This window comes from Lemur catta, chromosome 1 (genome assembly GCF_020740605.2).
Source record: "Lemur catta isolate mLemCat1 chromosome 1, mLemCat1.pri, whole genome shotgun sequence".
In the NCBI taxonomy this organism is placed as follows: domain Eukaryota; kingdom Metazoa; phylum Chordata; class Mammalia; order Primates; family Lemuridae; genus Lemur; species Lemur catta.
The window spans coordinates 82,004,305-82,021,458 of record NC_059128.1 but is presented as its reverse complement, the minus strand read 5'-3'; the positions used below and the strand labels follow the sequence as shown (position 1 = coordinate 82,021,458).

The window sequence follows — 17,154 nt, the reverse complement described above, 5'->3', positions numbered from 1 at the left end:
GAGCTGAAATTTAGAGTAATGCTCATCAACTATGACATTTTAAGACTTTTTTATGAAGTTAATTCTAAAGAACTTTGTGGTATCATTGATAAACTATTTTTTCTCTTCCCAACCGTACTGCTTTTATATATTGAAGTGTCCTTACCTGTCCAGTCACCATGTCTGTATACCTCCCTGCCATCCATTCAGTTTCTCTCCCACCAGCCGTGAAGTTATCTGTCTACCCACCTACTCTTCTATGAGTATATTACTAATATCTGTGCTTCCACAATAGCTCATGCTTTTCTTGTATAGCATGGCAGACTGCCTTGCAGTAGTTTATGTATATTTCTTTCCCTTCAACTGTGAATTCTTTGGCGGCAGGCCCCTTGTCTTTATATCCTGATACCTCTCACATTACTTGAGAGTAAGCAGAAAAAAAATGTTTTTTTTGTTTGTTTTCTGAGACAGGGTCTTATTCTGTTGCCCAGGCTAGAGTGCAGTGGCATCATCGAGCTCACTGCAACCTCAAACTCCTGGGCACAAGCCATCCTCCTGCCTCAGCCTCCTGAGTAGCTGAGACTACAGGTTCGCCCCACCACACCCAGCTAATTTTTCTATTTTTTCATAGAGATGGGGTCTCACTATTGCCCAGGCTGGTTTCAAACTCCTGTCCTCAAGCGTTCCTCCTGCTTTAGCCTACCTAAATACTAGGATTACAGGCATGAGCCACTGCGCCCAGCCCATGTTTTTGAGTGAATTGTGTGATAGATGTATATCTGCCTGCTATGTCAAACTATACATGAGAATTTTGGTGATAAATACGTGAAAAAGAAGGATCATATATAAAGACACCTAATAAAAATGTACTTTTTTTGTTCACTATTAATGGGATCCGGATCAGGAAAAGTGGACATGTTTGTTTTTAATTGTATTCTTCCTGAATTATATATGTTAGTTTATTTGTATGGTTTTATATTATAAATTGCTTGCCAGTTTTATTTGCACGTTTTTAAACTTGCCCTCTATTGTTTGAATTAGGTGAATTATTGTTTAAATCAAAATTCATTCTTAAAATGGGAATTTTAAAAATAGTGATATAAGGTGTCTCCATTCACAATAATGTGGTAGTATACCTAAGTTATTTTTACCTTCTGATAAAACTAACCTTAGAATTAGGCTTCTTATCCTTATTCTCACATTCAAGGCTTTTTATTCCCTGATCCTACCTTTCCTCTTCATTTTTTTCTTCTCCTCCCTTACATTCTTTTAACACTAGCAATTTCTCTCTTATTTATATTGTAAAGCCAATGTTAATCTTAAAACCACATATCCATATGCCTATTTTCTTTTTATTGGTTTCACTTAAATGGATGGTTTGTTAAACACTGCAAACAAGTATTTGTAGGTTATATATAACACATAGGGACTGTTTTTAACAGAATCTATCCTTCTTCCTTTTAAAAATAAATAAATCCTGAATATATTTTTGATACTACTAGTAGTCAGTACCCACCCCTCTTCAAAAGTCAACACAATTTGCAACATTTTTTATTGTACCTGCTACTTTAAACAATTTAAACTGCAGCTGGATAAAGGATGCTACTTATATTTTTCTCTCTTGAGATTAATTTTCAGAGACATGTTGTTCCATAGGAATGTGGCACTTTTTGCCATGCTTTCATCTTAAGGTTTATACTTAAATGACAGTGTCTTGGTAAGAAGAAAAAATATTGTGCTGTATTTTCCTCCCATTGCCTGAAAACATAATTTTATATATAAAATTAAACAAATTCTTACAAATGTCCAGGTCATGTTTACCAGCTGAAATTCTTTACTTGATGTTGTGGGTGTGTTGTATTGTGGTACTAAGTCAAGACATTTAATAGGAGTGGAATGTTGTTGAATGATGACATAAGAGCCACTGAAAGTATTGTTGTAAAGTCCTTCTGGTGGCTGTGGAAACTTAAATTTTCTTTGGACATTGTTAGATATCATAGTAATTGAAGTACAACTTTAATGTGAATTTTGCCATTTTATTAAACATGAGTATGCTTAATACACCCATTTCACTGAAATTATTTATTTCATTCATATTAATTTTTTGTTTCACTGATGGAGGAACTTCTGGTTACTTAGCTCCACATTTTAGTTCCAGTCTGTATATTCTGTTTTTATAATTTGCCTTTGGCTTTATCCATGCTTCTTGTCTATCTTGTGTTCTATTTTCATCACCTTCAAGGCCCTAGCTCTCCATACCATCACTGATTTCCTTGTGGTTGTCTTCAAGTTCTTCCAACAAGTGAACATTACAGGGAACTTTTAATTCCTTTGGAGACTGCCATCTTCTACATCCCTGGACATTATCCTGCATATACTCTTTCTCTTATATTGTAACCCAAATAAGATCATTCACTGCTCCCCAAATAAGCATTGCACTTTTCTTATGTTTATACCATTATTTATGGTTTTGCATGTTTAGCTAAGAATGCCCTATCTTCACCCCTTAGAACTGTACCATTTTCAAGGCTTATATCAGGTGTCATCTTCCTTCATGAATTCCTCAGTGATGCCCAGCAGTTTAGATTTGATGTCATATTTAAAAGACGTAACACTTTATACCTCTCAAGGCATTTAAGGCACTATGTCTTGAATTATAGCTGTCTCCTTTCTTCTCCTTCTGGTCACATAGAAGGTTCCTTGAAAACAGAGTTGGTGTTCAGTCATCTTTATACCCTCTGTAGTGCCAGACACTAAAGGAGAGTGCATTTGTCAAGTCGATAAACTTTGCAAGAACTTTTAATACGTCACATTTAGTGGCTTATGTTAGAATCAAGAAATTCCCTCAGATTTTTGAGAATTAAATAAACAAAATATGTAAGTTATAGAGTATCCTAGAAGATTCTGTGGTTTGGATACAACTTGGATTTTGTCCTGATTGAAGCGTAGCTGCCCCTGAAGCAAACTGTAGAGATATGTATTGCTAGTAATCGAAATAAAAAGTGTAACAAAACATAGACTAAGCAAAATCTCTCTTTCTTTTTAGAGCCTGTTTAATAAGTTAGTAGAACTCACGGAGGAAGCCAGAAAAGCGTATAAAGATATGGTTGCAGCAATGGAACAAGAGCAGGCTGAGGAAGCTTTAAAGAATGTGAAAAAGGTACCACACCACATGGGACATTCTCGGAATCCCTCTGCAGCAAGTGCCATTTCTTTCTGCAGTGTGATTTCTGAACCCATCTCTGAAGTCAATGAAAAGGAATATGGTAAGTTATTAAATACTGCTTTAAATGACTTAAACTATGAAATAATTTAAATGATTAAAATTATTTTATAAATGATTTTTCATTCTACCCTTTGTTTTTATCTTTATTCTTGATTATTCAAACTTTGCTCAAAATTTTGGTATAAAACATTGCATTAAACATGTCCATTAAAAATTAGGAGAATATTTGGGACCGAGACTTTTTATGAGAACCTGGAATTTAATCACAATTCTGAAATCTTAAAATAAAAAAAGTCTCAAGGGATTTAAAAAGCAAAACACACTATACTTGTGATCTATCACTAAGTAAATACTAGGAAGTTCTAATACTTTATGCTTAGTTATTAAAATTTTGTATTTACTAAGACCTGCACACTATTCAACCTAAGCTTGTAAAACCAACACATGTGCCATTTGCTTTGAATTAAATCTGATTGTAGTCAAAAAGAGATACAGACTTAAAAATAGTATTTATGTTTAATGTTTAACATTTACTGCAGTCTACATTTTAGTAGTTTCCTTGCCTTGTTTCTACAAGACTTTGAACTCTTAGTTCTCCTCTTTGTTGATCTAGTTTCTGATTTCCTTCCTTCCTTCCTTCCTTCTTTCCTTCCTCCTTCCTTTTTCTTTCTTTTCTTCTCTTTCTTTTTTTTTTTTTTTATTTATTGTTGTTTAAATAGCATAGTTATCTCCTTCCATTTGGCCCCTTATTCTTTTCTCTTTTTAATTTGGGAGTTTGCTAAATACCTTCTTGCCACCTAAAATTTAACATGTAAAAAACCAAGTCCTTGTTTTCTTCCTACACTCCCTTTCCTGACCTTCCTGCCTGTGATTGTAATTAGACATTTGGAATGCTTTTGATAAAGCTCCTCACCAGAGGCAATTAAAAAGTTGTCATGGGCCTTTAGGGAATTGTTGGTTGTAGATAAATGGTACTGGCTTAGAGGTAGATACGTTTCTTTTGCTGGAATGATATTAGTTGAAAATAAAGAAGATCAAGAGAAAGTGCTAACTTTGTAAATGAGATCAGTCTTCTATATATAGTGAAGTACTAGGTCTCAAAGAGAATCTGTAAGATAAATCCATAAAGCTGTGGGTTTGGGCAAATGACAGAGTGACAGATAATCTTCATATGGGCACATATAAAGAAAAGTAGTATGAAAAGAAGCTCTCATACTTTTAAGAGATGTTTTCAAATGGTACCAGCTTTCAAGTGTTCAAAGGTTAAGGCTTTGGTTTTTCCATACTCTGCCTAGGGGTTTAAGGTGTAATTTATTAATCTCTGGGCCTCAGATTTCTCTTTAGAAAAAAACTGGAAAGAAATGTAAATGCGCATATATAATTTTAAAAAAAATTATGCAAAATTTAGCAGGTTTTGTTTTGCGTAATTATATGTATGAAAATTTTCACTTAATAGGCTTTTTTCCCCCAGCACTTAACTATATGCCAATCATAGGGACACAGATGAGCTGAAGTGGGAGTGAGGAAGGATGATGGGGTAAAACAGCAAACACAAAGCAAGTGCTTTTGAACTGTGTATGTAAAAATTACTGTGGGAGTTTAGATTAAGGAGGATTGCTTGAGGCCAGTAGTTTGAGACCCAGTCTCTACAAAAAATTTTTAAAATTAGCCATGCATGATGACATGCACCTGTAGTCCTAGACACTTGGGAGGCCAAAGCAGGAGGATAACTTGAGCCTAGGAGTTCAAGGCTACAGTGAGCTATGATTGTGCCACTGTATTCTAGCCTGGGTGACAGAGTGAGGCCCTGTCTCTGAAAAGAAAAAAAGGATGGTTATCAAGGTGAGGTGAGCAGGAATCTGAAGGGCAAAGGAGGAAAACATTTCTTACACGGGGAGCATAACTTATGCTTTGACTTCAGGGAGCACTGAGAATTCAGAGTGACACCGAACATGGAATACATGGCTGGTGGTTGGAATGAAATAGGACCAGAAAGACAGATAAGGGCCAAATCACACTTGGCTGTGCCAAGCTAAGGAGTTTGGATTCTATCTTAGGGTAATGGAGAGCCAGTTAGACAAAGATGTGATTAATTCACAAAATGAGTCAGGAACATACTACAAATGTACAGTAAGAAAAAGAAGGCCTGAGCTAAGGCAGTAGTAACCAGATTTAGTAATTTTTGAGCTAGAGGTGATATGGTGTAGTGATGACTTCAGTATAATAAAGGGGTATAGTAAGGGAGAAAGAAAAGATCAAGGATTACTATAAGGTTTCTTCTGCTTTGAGACTATGCTAATTTAGAACGAGAACATAGGAGGAGGCGATTTTTTTTCCATGAGGTATGAATGAGAGTGGGAAAGATTTGTTCCACACTGAAGTATAACTATAAGAAAGAAAAATGTTTGTCCAGACCATGTGTCCTGACTTGAAGTGCCCAAAATATGGTCTGTAGCATTATATAGTCCATGCGTTACAATCAAGTTGAATATATTAATGTGAATAGGTTTGCTACAACTTGTTAAGAATATTATACCTATAAAATGCAAATAGTAGCTGTAATGTAAATAAAATGGGATTTTTATTTTTAAAAAATCAAAAAATAGAGGGGTAGGAGAGCTATACTTTACTGATTGCTTTTTTACTCTCAACTGATTTTCTATCATTAAAAATAATTTAAATTATTATCACTGTATTATGTAGTACTTTTTTTGCCCTTTTTTTTGGCCGTTCCACGCTTTTGCCTTTTCTTAAGAGTATATTCTGCTTTCAATAAATCTTTCTATTTCTGCCTTAAAAAATAATAAAATAAACAGAAATACATGTCCCATTGCAGGTCAAAAGATAACTCAGATAACTTGCTGAGTGAGCATGGTACAAACCCATGAACTATTTTTGTGGGACATCGTGGTTCTGCCATCTGTGAGTTGTGGGTACCTGAGCCCAGTACACCTCTAGGCCACAAAGAAATTAGACAATTCATTGATTTTCGTGCATATACAGATTTTCTATACGAACGTCATTGAGTTCCTGTTGGTACAAGATCTTTTGCTTTCTGAATCATTAATATACTTATTTTTGCCTCCTTGTTTCTTTATCTTGAATGTACTTTTTTTTTTTTTTTTTTTTTTGAGACAGATTCTCTGTTGCCCAGGCTAGAGTGCCGTGGCATCAGCCTAGCTCACAGCAACCTCTAACTCCTGGGCCCAAGCAATCCTACTGCCTCAGCCTCCCAAGTAGCTAGGACTACAGGCATGCACCACCATGTCTGGCTAATTTTTTATATATATTTTTAGTTGTCCAGCTAATTTCTTTCTATTTTTTTAGTAGAGACAGGGTCTCACTCTTGCTCAGGCTGGTCTTGAACTCCTGAGCTCAAACAATCCACCTGCCTCGGCCTCCCAGAGTGCTAGGATTATAGGCATGAGCCACCGCCCCTGGCCCTTGAATGTACATTTTTGAGAATTGTTTTTCCTTTATAACCTTTAAACTAGTACTAAATAAACTAAATTTTTAGTTTTCCCAATCAGTGGCTGAGCCAACAAATTTCTGGATTTTGTTGTTCCCTCTTATTTAGGGGCCTTTTAAGATTTGCTTGATTCTGAAACAATGTTCTGGTTTTTAAAAAATCTGTTTCCTGTTTGTAGAAACAAATTGGAGAAACATGGTGGAAACTTCAGATGGACTGGAAACATCAGAAAATGAGAGAGAGGTTTCCTGTAAGCACAGCACTTCTGAAAAACCCAGTAAACTTCCACTTGACACAGCCCCTGTTGGTAAACAGCCATCCGTAGTGGCTGCAGGCAGTACTACCTCAGCTATGAATGCTGGGAAATCCACAGCAAGCGACAAAGAGGAAGTGAAGCCAGATGACTTGGAATGGGCCTCACAGCAGAGCACGGAGACTGGCTCTTTGGATGGCAGTTGCCGAGATATTTTGAATTCCTCCATCACCAGCACCACCAGCACTCTTGTCCCTGGCATGCTTGAAGAAGAAGATGATGAAGAGGAGGAGGAGGAGGAAGATTATACTCATGAACCCATATCTGTAGAAGTGCAGCTCAATAGTAGAATTGAGTCTTGGGTCTCAGAGACCCAGAGAACTATGGAAACCCTTCAGCTTGGAAAAACCCTCAATGGTTCTGAGGAAGACAACGTAGAGCAGAGTGGAGAAGAGGAAGCAGAGGCGCCTGAGGTGCTGGAGCCAGGGATGAACAGTGAGGCCTGGACTGCTGACCCGCAAGCCAGTCCCGAGCAGCAGAAGCCCAGCAGCTGCAGCTCAATGAACAAGGAGCACTCTGATTCTAATTATACACCCCAGAGTATATAACTCAGGAAACATCCACTATCTATCTCCAACTGTGTAAGGGTTGCAGCCATTACCTTTTATGCTTCATCTCAACATTTTGCACTGTCCAGTATTTAATATATGTATTTAATTCCTGACAGAAATATTTTTGTAGCTTTTACTTGTTATGATCTATAGCTTAACTTTTAATTAGCTTCTAAGTGTCTTTCTAAGAACTGTTGAAAATCTAGATCTGTTTCAACTTATTTTGTAATGGAAAATAATGATTAAAAAAAGAAGACGACCAAGTTTTAAAGAAAATAAATTGTAAATGCCTACTTAAAATCATTTTGAAAGCTAAAGATCAAGGTTCTGAGGATAGAAGCAGTTACCAATGTTTGCTTCAAGACTATACCTCCTGCACTCTAATTTGACCAAATACTTGTTTGGTCTTTAAAAAAGAACTGGGGGTAGAGTCAGAAAACTAAAGAAAAGGCTAAGGGTAACTAAGTCCACAGAGTGTTTCATGTTAAAAAATTGATACAACTTTGATTTGGTCCACAAATACTTATTTCAGAAGTCACTGATCGTTGTAATCAATAAATGTTGTGATGGGCTAAAACAGAGCCTCAGAAACTTAGGCCAGCCACCATGGTAGGTTAGAGCTGGCCGGCCTCATTTGTGGAAATGGTAGATGTTGTCTATAATAGTGAACAGTCACCCATGATAGGACCTTCCAGGTTCTGTCTCATATTTGCTTCTTACTTACCTCAGGAATGCTCTTGTACATAGACTTATTTACATAAAGTTAGGCACATTTCGACAGGTGAATAACTAACCAATTGTATGACTGCCGCACTTACATGTAAACTATCCAGAAACAAAGTCTTATACTGGTGTGTTCTCTTGCATGCTTCTGGTTCAGGACCCTCTTGATTTGAGATAAGGATTTGATTGGCTTTCCAAACTTGTCCTGAGTGCAAAACTGTTTCACTTTTTTAAATATATATATTTTGCTCCTAGCCTTGAGCACCTTCCATGTAGCAACGGTCATAATTACTGTCAGGAGGTCAGGGAAAGGAACTTTGCACAACTTGAAACGTGTATCTGGATAATCAAGGCTTAGAAGAGGAAGTTTTAGAAGAAAAGAGAAAGTTGTTCTAATTGTGCTGATACTATTCGATGATGTAGAGTATACAGATTATACAGGTATTAATTCTCTATTTACTATTATTTATCCCTGCCCTTCTCTAGGAATGTGTATACCTGCTTGGGAGATATTAAACTTACCGAGCTAAATGTTTTATTTGCTAGTCAAGTCATTACCTGGACTTTAGTAACCTTTACAAGTTTATATAATGGTGGGAGAATGACAGATTATCTAATTTTCTGTCTTCTTTCCAGCTGCCCCCCAACTGGCCAACACTCACACACACGCGTGTATGCCGGCTTTCCACTTACAGGCTCCCACAAGCAGGCACAAAAAACGAGAAGGGAGGGGTATTTGCCCTGCCCTGGTAAGTGGGGCAGGGCTTTGCCTCACCGAGGCAGGAGAGAAGAATTGGGCAGATTCTTTACTTAACTGGGACTACTGTGCTAGTTTTGATGTTTTGTAATGCTGGCATTTAATTACTGGAGAGATTAGACTCTTGGTTGATGATTTTGTATTTGTGAATTATGAAAATTTAGGAGCATTGCTGTGTAGAAAATGTCAGTTTATCAAGTTTATTACTGTGCTAAAAGGGGACATTATTATACTGTCCTGTCTAAACTGTTCTTCAGTATAGACTTCCTAGGCACTAATTATCCATTTCTTAAAGGAACACAGCATGTAAGGAATGAAGCCTCTAAAATAGTAATCATGGATTTATATGTGGCAGATCTTACTGTCTCTACACATTTGGAAGTGTTAGTTGGTTTAAAGAAATGATAGAGGTTTTGAACTACTGACAATCTTAAAATGAATTTAAAAACTTTTCATACTTTTTATGGTGTAAATTTCCTTTGCTTGATGTCAGTGATTCAGATAACTCTTGACTTTGAGGTAATGGCTTTTCAAAGGTTTCTTATATTTTTTATCTCTTCCGAACATGAATCGTCATTTTAGATTTTTGACATTTGTATCAAAAGAGAAGTTGAGGAATCTTCAAAAAAACCAATAAATTAATTTTGCTATAGACTTCAGAAATGTCCATTTATATGTTCAGTAATGCCCTCATATATGCAGTACCTCTTCTGCCAGCAAATCCAAGGGACCATGGCCTTTTTTTATATGAGACAGGTCACCTCTAGAGGACAACCCAAGATTTATTAAAGGAAATGCTACTATTTTGAGAATATGCTTAACTTAGTATTAATATCTTTATAATGTGTTTCCTTTAAATAAATTTTAGAATTTATTTATATTGAATTATAGGCTTAGGAGGAATTGTGAAAATTAGCAAAGTATTGTGGGGTTTTTTTTGATTTGCTTTTTTCTGGAAGTAGGTGTGGTTGGCTTTTTGGATACCTAGGAAGAGATCTGATGGTAAGAGTAACGGTTCATCACAAGAAATAAAAACCATAGTGATTTTTTTTTCTTCGTGTGTAGAGGTTGTTTTACTGGCAATAATTAATAATAGATTTGTATTTCAGTATATAAGTATGTGAATTACAATATGAATTACACTCCCCAAATTAGATTTCTGCTTCAGTAGATTTGTTTGCTGTGAAGATTACTTCTCAAAAGACAAATGTTCATATTAGCTTAATTTTTGGTTTAAATGTTTGTAAATGATGTAATATATTTCTTTTGACTAAACATGGAAAAATAATGTGTGTTATACATTGAAAAGTTTTTACAGGCTTAGACTGGAGGTCATTTTTGCAGAGATGGTATTTTATATGCTTCTGGTATTTGGAAAAGAATTAGTCAAAAGGAATTCACATAGTTTAAATATTGAGAAATTAATATCCAAATAATGTACTTGATGATTTCATAATAAGCTGGGGGAGGAGGGGGGTGGGAATCGCAATGTGCAAATGAGTAGTGAAGTCTACATTCATTTTCAACTCTTTAACATAAAACTGTTGAATCTTAACACATTGTTACTTTAATGTATGTATAAAGAAGTATTACTGTTTGTAAAGCTGTTGTTTGCTTTAAAAAAAAAAACACCCTTGTCATGTAAGTATTTTCTGTACATTGTGCCAACAGGTTAGAACATTAATCCATTTAAAAAATTATCTTTTTTTGATTTAAAAAATTTTCTGTGAAATAATTTATTTACAGACATCTTCCTCCTCTCTTGTCCCTTCCAACCTTTACACACATCACAGAATCAACCAAACTGTTTGCCTAATCTGAAATCTGAATCCTAATTAATGATAAAAATTTAAACTGTTGGCACATCACACCTTAAAAGTATTTGTATTATTTTATAATTTAATTTCTAAATATACCACATGGATTTATAATTTAATGTCTTGATTGTAATGCTCTAATAAAAAACTAGCAAAATTAGTGTGAGTTATAACATGAAGGGATTTTCATCTTGTCCTTTTGCTGTATGAAGGATAATTGTTATATCACATTTTGGGGGGTAATAACAGCTTTTTTGCACTATGTAAATACTAGTGGGGATTCTTCTGTACTAATAAAATGATTATTGAAATGAAGTCTGTCATTTCAGAATAGATACTTAAAGAATTCATGACTTGCCCAATCTGTAGGATAGAGAAAAAAGAAAAATCCAGCTCATAGTATTGTACTGTGCTCACACAGGTTTACTAGAAAGGTTGTAAAATCTGCAGGAGGGAATTATGAATAAAAATCCCCATCTGCGATGGTGATTGTGATCTGTGGCATAGGCCTAGGCATCTAGCTAGAGACCATCCTGGTGTTAGGAGAAGGCTCCTATAGGTTCCTTCTTTTTATACTAGTTCCTCTGAGCCAGGAGCTGTTCTAAGCCATTTCCCAATAGTAACCCATTTAATCCTCACAACAGCCCTATGAGGAAGATTCTGTTAGTATATCTCACTTTTCCGATGATGAAACAGATGTTAGGTAACTTGCCCAAGATCCCACAAATGGTAAGTGGCAGAACAGGGATTCAGATTCATTGCCATTTCAAAGTCCATGCTTCTGATCACGTTACTTTGTTGTCTTGGCAGAAAGTGCTCAGGGTGTGCAAACCAGACATGCTTCCTTCACCTTCAAGTGTGTTCTGGAATGTGCAGCATGAGAATTAAACTGATGGTCTTAGGGAATGGATTTAGTGGTCCTCATCTTACCACCCTTTTCCTAGAGTACTTTTTCACTATGTCACAAGGAAATGTAGGGAATATGAATAGACTCATCTGTTAGAAAATAGTAGGACACTGATTTTCATAATAAAGAGGTTTTTTGGTGATCGCAGAGAGAAAGGAGGGCCACCTCAACATTATCAAATATTTCCTTTTTCTTAACCAGTGCCCTGTAGTTCTTTTCCCAGTAGTGATCAGTTTTTCTCCTAACTGACCAGGAGAGGGTGTGCATGGCACCTGAAAACAGTCAAAAGTACCGTGTCATATTAATTTTTTGAAGCAGGGAGAGGAGAAAGGGAAGCATCCTGAGCTATGGGCCTTGCCATTAAAGTTCTGAGTCCAAGCCCAGAACTCGGGGAACCATGCCCATGTATCATTTCATTTTAGAAAAAGAACATCATCAAAAGATTTAGACCACATTTTGAATAGTTAAGTCGTGTGAAATTTCTAAATTAGCAGTTCAATCAGTACTTTTGGCTTGACTTGGGTTCTTCTGATGTTACTGACATATGAAATATGATACCCGGCTTAGTACATATTAAGCACCAGCGGCAGCCTTGTAGATCACAGGTCCAAAGCATGCTCCACTGGAACTCCCACGGTGCAGGGTTTTGGAGAAAAGGGAGATGTCTCAGTTCTGGACCCAGTCTCAATACCTGTATTCCTCCCCATCCCACACCTCCCATCTTGACACTGAGTAATAATTTGGCAATACTGTGTCAAGCAAAATGATGTTTATTCTTACAGACATGGGTTGGGTAAATGTGTGGCTATAACCTGACTCTGCCTGTATCCAAGGTTCCAGTCTGGAAGCAGAGGGTTCCAAGTAAGATTATGAGCTGCATGAAATTTGGAGCTCCTACCTGAGCGTGGTGTTCCTTACCCAATTGCTGAAGAACCAAACAGAATGAAATTGTGACTTGTTGAGCTATGGTTTTGGAGGCCAGAATAGTACAGGTTTCTGTGGAAGGAATGAGTGCTTCATCTGGCCATGGCCTTGACTTACCCAGAGGGAACAGGTAAGCCTTCCCATGGTGGAACTCGGATTTGAGGCAGTGTCAGTAGCATCCTTATGTCTCAGGGGGATAAGTGATGCGAATAAAAGTACTACCTACTGAAGCACACAGATTCCTCAGGTTCTGTCTTCACCCTTTGCTTCTCAGTCTTCTGTTTACCTGAGTTGCAAAATTTCATTGCTTTGTAAACCCTCAGCTTGAGAATGGGTTAATGAATTGAAATTTAAGCAGTTACTTTTGTTTGTTAGCGCTGATTAAAGAGAAATGAGAAAAATTTGAAAATATTGGCTTCTCGGTTTTAGGAGAAATGTCATCATCCGTGTCACTGTTCTTTTTCCTTGCTTCCCCCTTGCTAAAGCCAATGCTATAAGGCAAATGGTGAGTTTCTAACAAATTGCTGTCACATTTATAGTTAGGAGTATAAGAAAGCACTATGTTCCTACTTTATAAATATTCAAACACGATGAAGACCAAGAAGGATTCGACTATTTCTTTGATTTTACTCTTGTCCTAATACTTAAAATGCAGCATTTAAATGAATTCATCTTTTAGATAAGGTGATCAGCAAACTACAGCCTGTGGGCCAAATCTGCCTAGGAGCCACCTTTTGTGTATAAATAAAGTTTTGTTGGAACACAGCCATGCCCACTCATTTACATATTGTCTGTGGCTGCTTCAATGCTACAGTGCACAGCTGAATAGCCGTAACCCACAAAACCTAGAATATTTACTCTTTGGCCCTTCACAGAAAAGGTTTGCCAATCTCTAAAATTGAGATGATGTCCAATAACAGTTTACACTCGTGATTTTCCCCCAGTTCTTTTATGTCTAGAGATGATACATCTGTTGTGGATTCACATATTTAAAAACATACTAAGCTCTGCCAAATGGTAGAAGGCATGTGGATGCATGGGGGGAGCAAGCTTGTATGCTTTGATAATATTGGGGATTGAGAGGCCTGGGTTCTTGCTTCTCCATTCTTTACTCTAACACTGGGCAAGCCTCTTGAATCTCTGGTTCTTGGTTTCCTCGTCTGTCAATGAGGGATGTGCTGGATGAATCAGAACTTGGCTCCTTAGAGAAACAGTGAGGCCATTCTTTGGTCAAGGGAGGTCATGAGTTGGGCCAGGACTGAGCACTTTGCGGAGGCTACCATAGCCAAAGACTGCCAGCACCCTCAAGGTGGCCTGGTACCCAGAATGGGTCATGGTAATTAACCCGATCACCCTAATTCCCCCTCCAAAATTTGAACTGAAGACCATAGACAGCAGAGTGGAGCAGGTGTGCAGAGAAAGCAGAGAGACTATGAAAGTAACAGAGCAAGAAGCTGCCTTCTGTCCTAGTAGCTTTGCATTTTTTAGCCCATGCCTATCATTTGATCAACACTACTTTTTCTTAATTGTGTAGAGATTTTTATGTGTTTGAAATATTTAATAAGAATTACCAAGAGGGATGGGCCAACTAAAATGCAACCATTTTCTATTCCATAATGGACTTCCCAAATTTTGCACTAAGTCTGACTTCAATACATTGACAAAGAAAATTAGTGGTAGAAATGGAATCAGAAGCCAAGCTTAAACCCTTATCTTGATTGATTTAGCAAATACCTACTATTTGTTAAACAGCCAGGAGTTACAAATTTTAACTTCTTCCTGTGAACTAGAAAATGTTTCTCTTCATCCTTTACCTGACCTAAACCTATCCCCAGAAAAGAGAAATGTGGGTCCCGCACTTTGGTCCTTCCTGTTTGGTGTGCAAGTATACTATCTACCTGCACACACACACACACACACACACACACACACACACACACATTCAAACACACACACAATTTAAGCAACAGTGAGACCCATCTCTACTAAAAATAGAAAAGATTAGCCAGGTGCAGTGGCACGCACCTGCAGTGCCAGCTACTCGGGAGGCTGAGGCAGGAGGAGCTCTTGAGCCCAGGAGTTTAAGGTTGCTGTGAGCTATGATAATGCCACTGCACTCCAGCCTGGGCAACAGAGTGAGACTCTGTCTCAAAAAAGAAAAGTTATTTTTCAACTTCCTGGGGAAGAGAATGTGGAAAATTTGACCTGGAGCTTCTGATCACATGCCTGTGCCCCCTCCTGTGTCTCCCACTTATTTTCTCTCATCACATGGGCAGTCGTGTGAGGAGCAAAAGGGCAGGCAGGCATCTCTGGCAAGCGCTGCTCAGTGAACGCTCCAAGAGAAGCACAAGTCAAGTGCTAGCAGGAGCCTGGGGAATGAGCTGATCTGGGCCTGGCCACATGACTGAATCAAGCAAGAGTGGCGAGGACCGCGTTTTATAAGACACCGTGACATGGAATCCTGGAATGCAGCCGCCTGCCCTGCTGAGCGGCGTCCCTGAGGCAGACTCATGAAAGCCCCTGCATGTTACTCCTGCTGCTTCTCAAGGAATGGCTGCCCCAGAACCAAGCCCTCTGGAAAATCACTGGACGAGGGCTCACCCACGCCTGGGCAGCCCTTGTATTTCTGGAGAGGAGAATGGCGCACAAAGCCTCTGCCTACAAAGGACTAGCTCCCTTCTTAAGGTCATCCACATCCTGGCTTGCCCGGGAGTGAGGGCTTCCTGGGGTGCTGGGACTTATCCTGGTTAATCTGGAAAGAGTCGGTCACCCTGCTGTTCACAGATGTAGGGAGACTCACTAAGCCACAAAAGGACCCTCTATTGCATTTTATTTTTTTTATTTTTATTTTTTATTTTTTTTGAGACAGAGCCTCACTCTGTTGCCCGGGCTAGAGTGCCATGGCGTCAGCCTAGCTCACAGCAACCTCAAACTCCTGGGCTCAAGCGATCCTCCTGCCTCAGTCTCCCGAGTAGCTGGGACTACAGACACACGCCACCATGCCCGGCTAATATTTTCTATATATTTTTAGTTGTCCAGCTAATTTCTTTCTATTTTTAGTAGAGACGGGGTCTCACTCTTGCTCAGGCTGGTCTCGAACTCCTGACCTCGAGCGATCCACCCGCCTTGGCCTCCCAGAGTGCTAGGATTACAGGCGTGAGCCACGGCGCCCGGCCCCCTCTACTGCATTTTAATTGAATCAGTGTCGGCTGATGTTGATCATGGTCGAGCTAGGTGCCCTTGCAGACTCAACAGACGGCAGGCCCGTTCCAGCTCACGCGTGGCTGTGCGCTCAGATTTCGCAAGCCGTTTGCTTGGAACGCAGAACTTCTTCCCAGGGAAACCACACTACAGTGCTCATTAGACTCCCAAGCTGAACCCTAGATGCCCTTAAATATAACTCTTAAATATATTGAAGTTGAAATGACAGGAAAAAACCCACGGCTATAGGAAATCGTGCTGCTGAGAATGTGTTTCAGCTTCATAGGTTAGAACTGCTGTTGCGAGGTCCCCTTGTTTCCAGGAGAAAGCATGTAACTCGGGATGATAGACACGCCTTCACAGTCCCCTGGCCCCTCCTCCTAACACACGAACATGAGCACACACACACACACACACACGCACACGCACACGCACATGCACACACACATGCACATGATCTCTTACCCAGACTCCCACCCCAGCAGGCAGTGTGAGAATCCAGGCTTCCTAAGTCTGAGGCGGGTCAGCAGCACATTCCCATGCCAGGATGCTGACAGCTCAGGATAGACACTCTCCTGCTTGTGGGTGACAAAGCACAGCACACTCCCCCGAGTCCCTCAGACAGCGACACAGGGCAGGCAGCACAGGCATCAGGGCCAAGATGAGCTGTGCCCAAGGCTGAGTCCCAGGGTGTAGGATCATTGTTGTGCAGAGAACCGTAGATAACTCTGTTTAAGCCCCTCGTTTACAGATGAGGAAACTGAGGCTTAAGGAAATGAATGGAACTTCCCAAGGCCACTTAGCATTTTGGAGACACACTGGGGCTGGGAATCCAGAGCCAGCCATCCCAAGCTGTGCTCTTATCACTCCACCCTGTACCTTAAAAATTAAAGTTCCCTAGGGCTCTCCCCCTGTGCCAATTCTACTTCTGAAAAATAGATTCTCTAAGGAAAGCTTTGTTTTCTCGCTAAAATAGCTGTGCTTGCTGAGTTGGGGCTCATAGAACTCCTGAGGCAAAGATTGCCAGACTTTGCTACCCCATGATACTGCAGACACTGCAGTTTCCCTGCGCCTGGAATCTTCCTCCTGCTAAGCAGAAACCAGCAAGCAGCGGGGGCTTCACCAGCCACCAGCAAATTTCTCCCATCCTCACCATGTTCACCTCCGCTAGTTGGAGAGAGGCTGTCTGGCTTCTGGCCATCTTCTGACCAGAATGTTCTCAAATCCCAAGAGGAGCAAGACTGCTCTACGTAGGCGTGTGATGGTGGTAGAAGGGGAAATACAAAC

The 17,154-nt window shown here is 39.1% G+C and overlaps 1 protein-coding gene across 2 annotated transcripts in view; it reads left to right on the top strand.

Annotated features, from left to right (window-relative positions):
- Positions 1-11,150, top strand: part of SECISBP2L (SECIS binding protein 2 like) — a 49,921-nt gene extending 38,771 nt beyond the window's left edge. For both annotated transcript variants that reach the window (XM_045528723.1, XM_045528732.1), the window contains 2 exons: positions 3,026-3,245; positions 6,853-11,150. In XM_045528723.1, coding sequence (XP_045384679.1) covers positions 3,026-3,245; positions 6,853-7,535 — 903 coding nt within the window. In that variant the 3' untranslated portion in view covers positions 7,536-11,150. The remainder of the gene's footprint in view (positions 1-3,025; positions 3,246-6,852) is intronic.
- Positions 11,151-17,154: the final 6,004 nt, after the last annotated feature.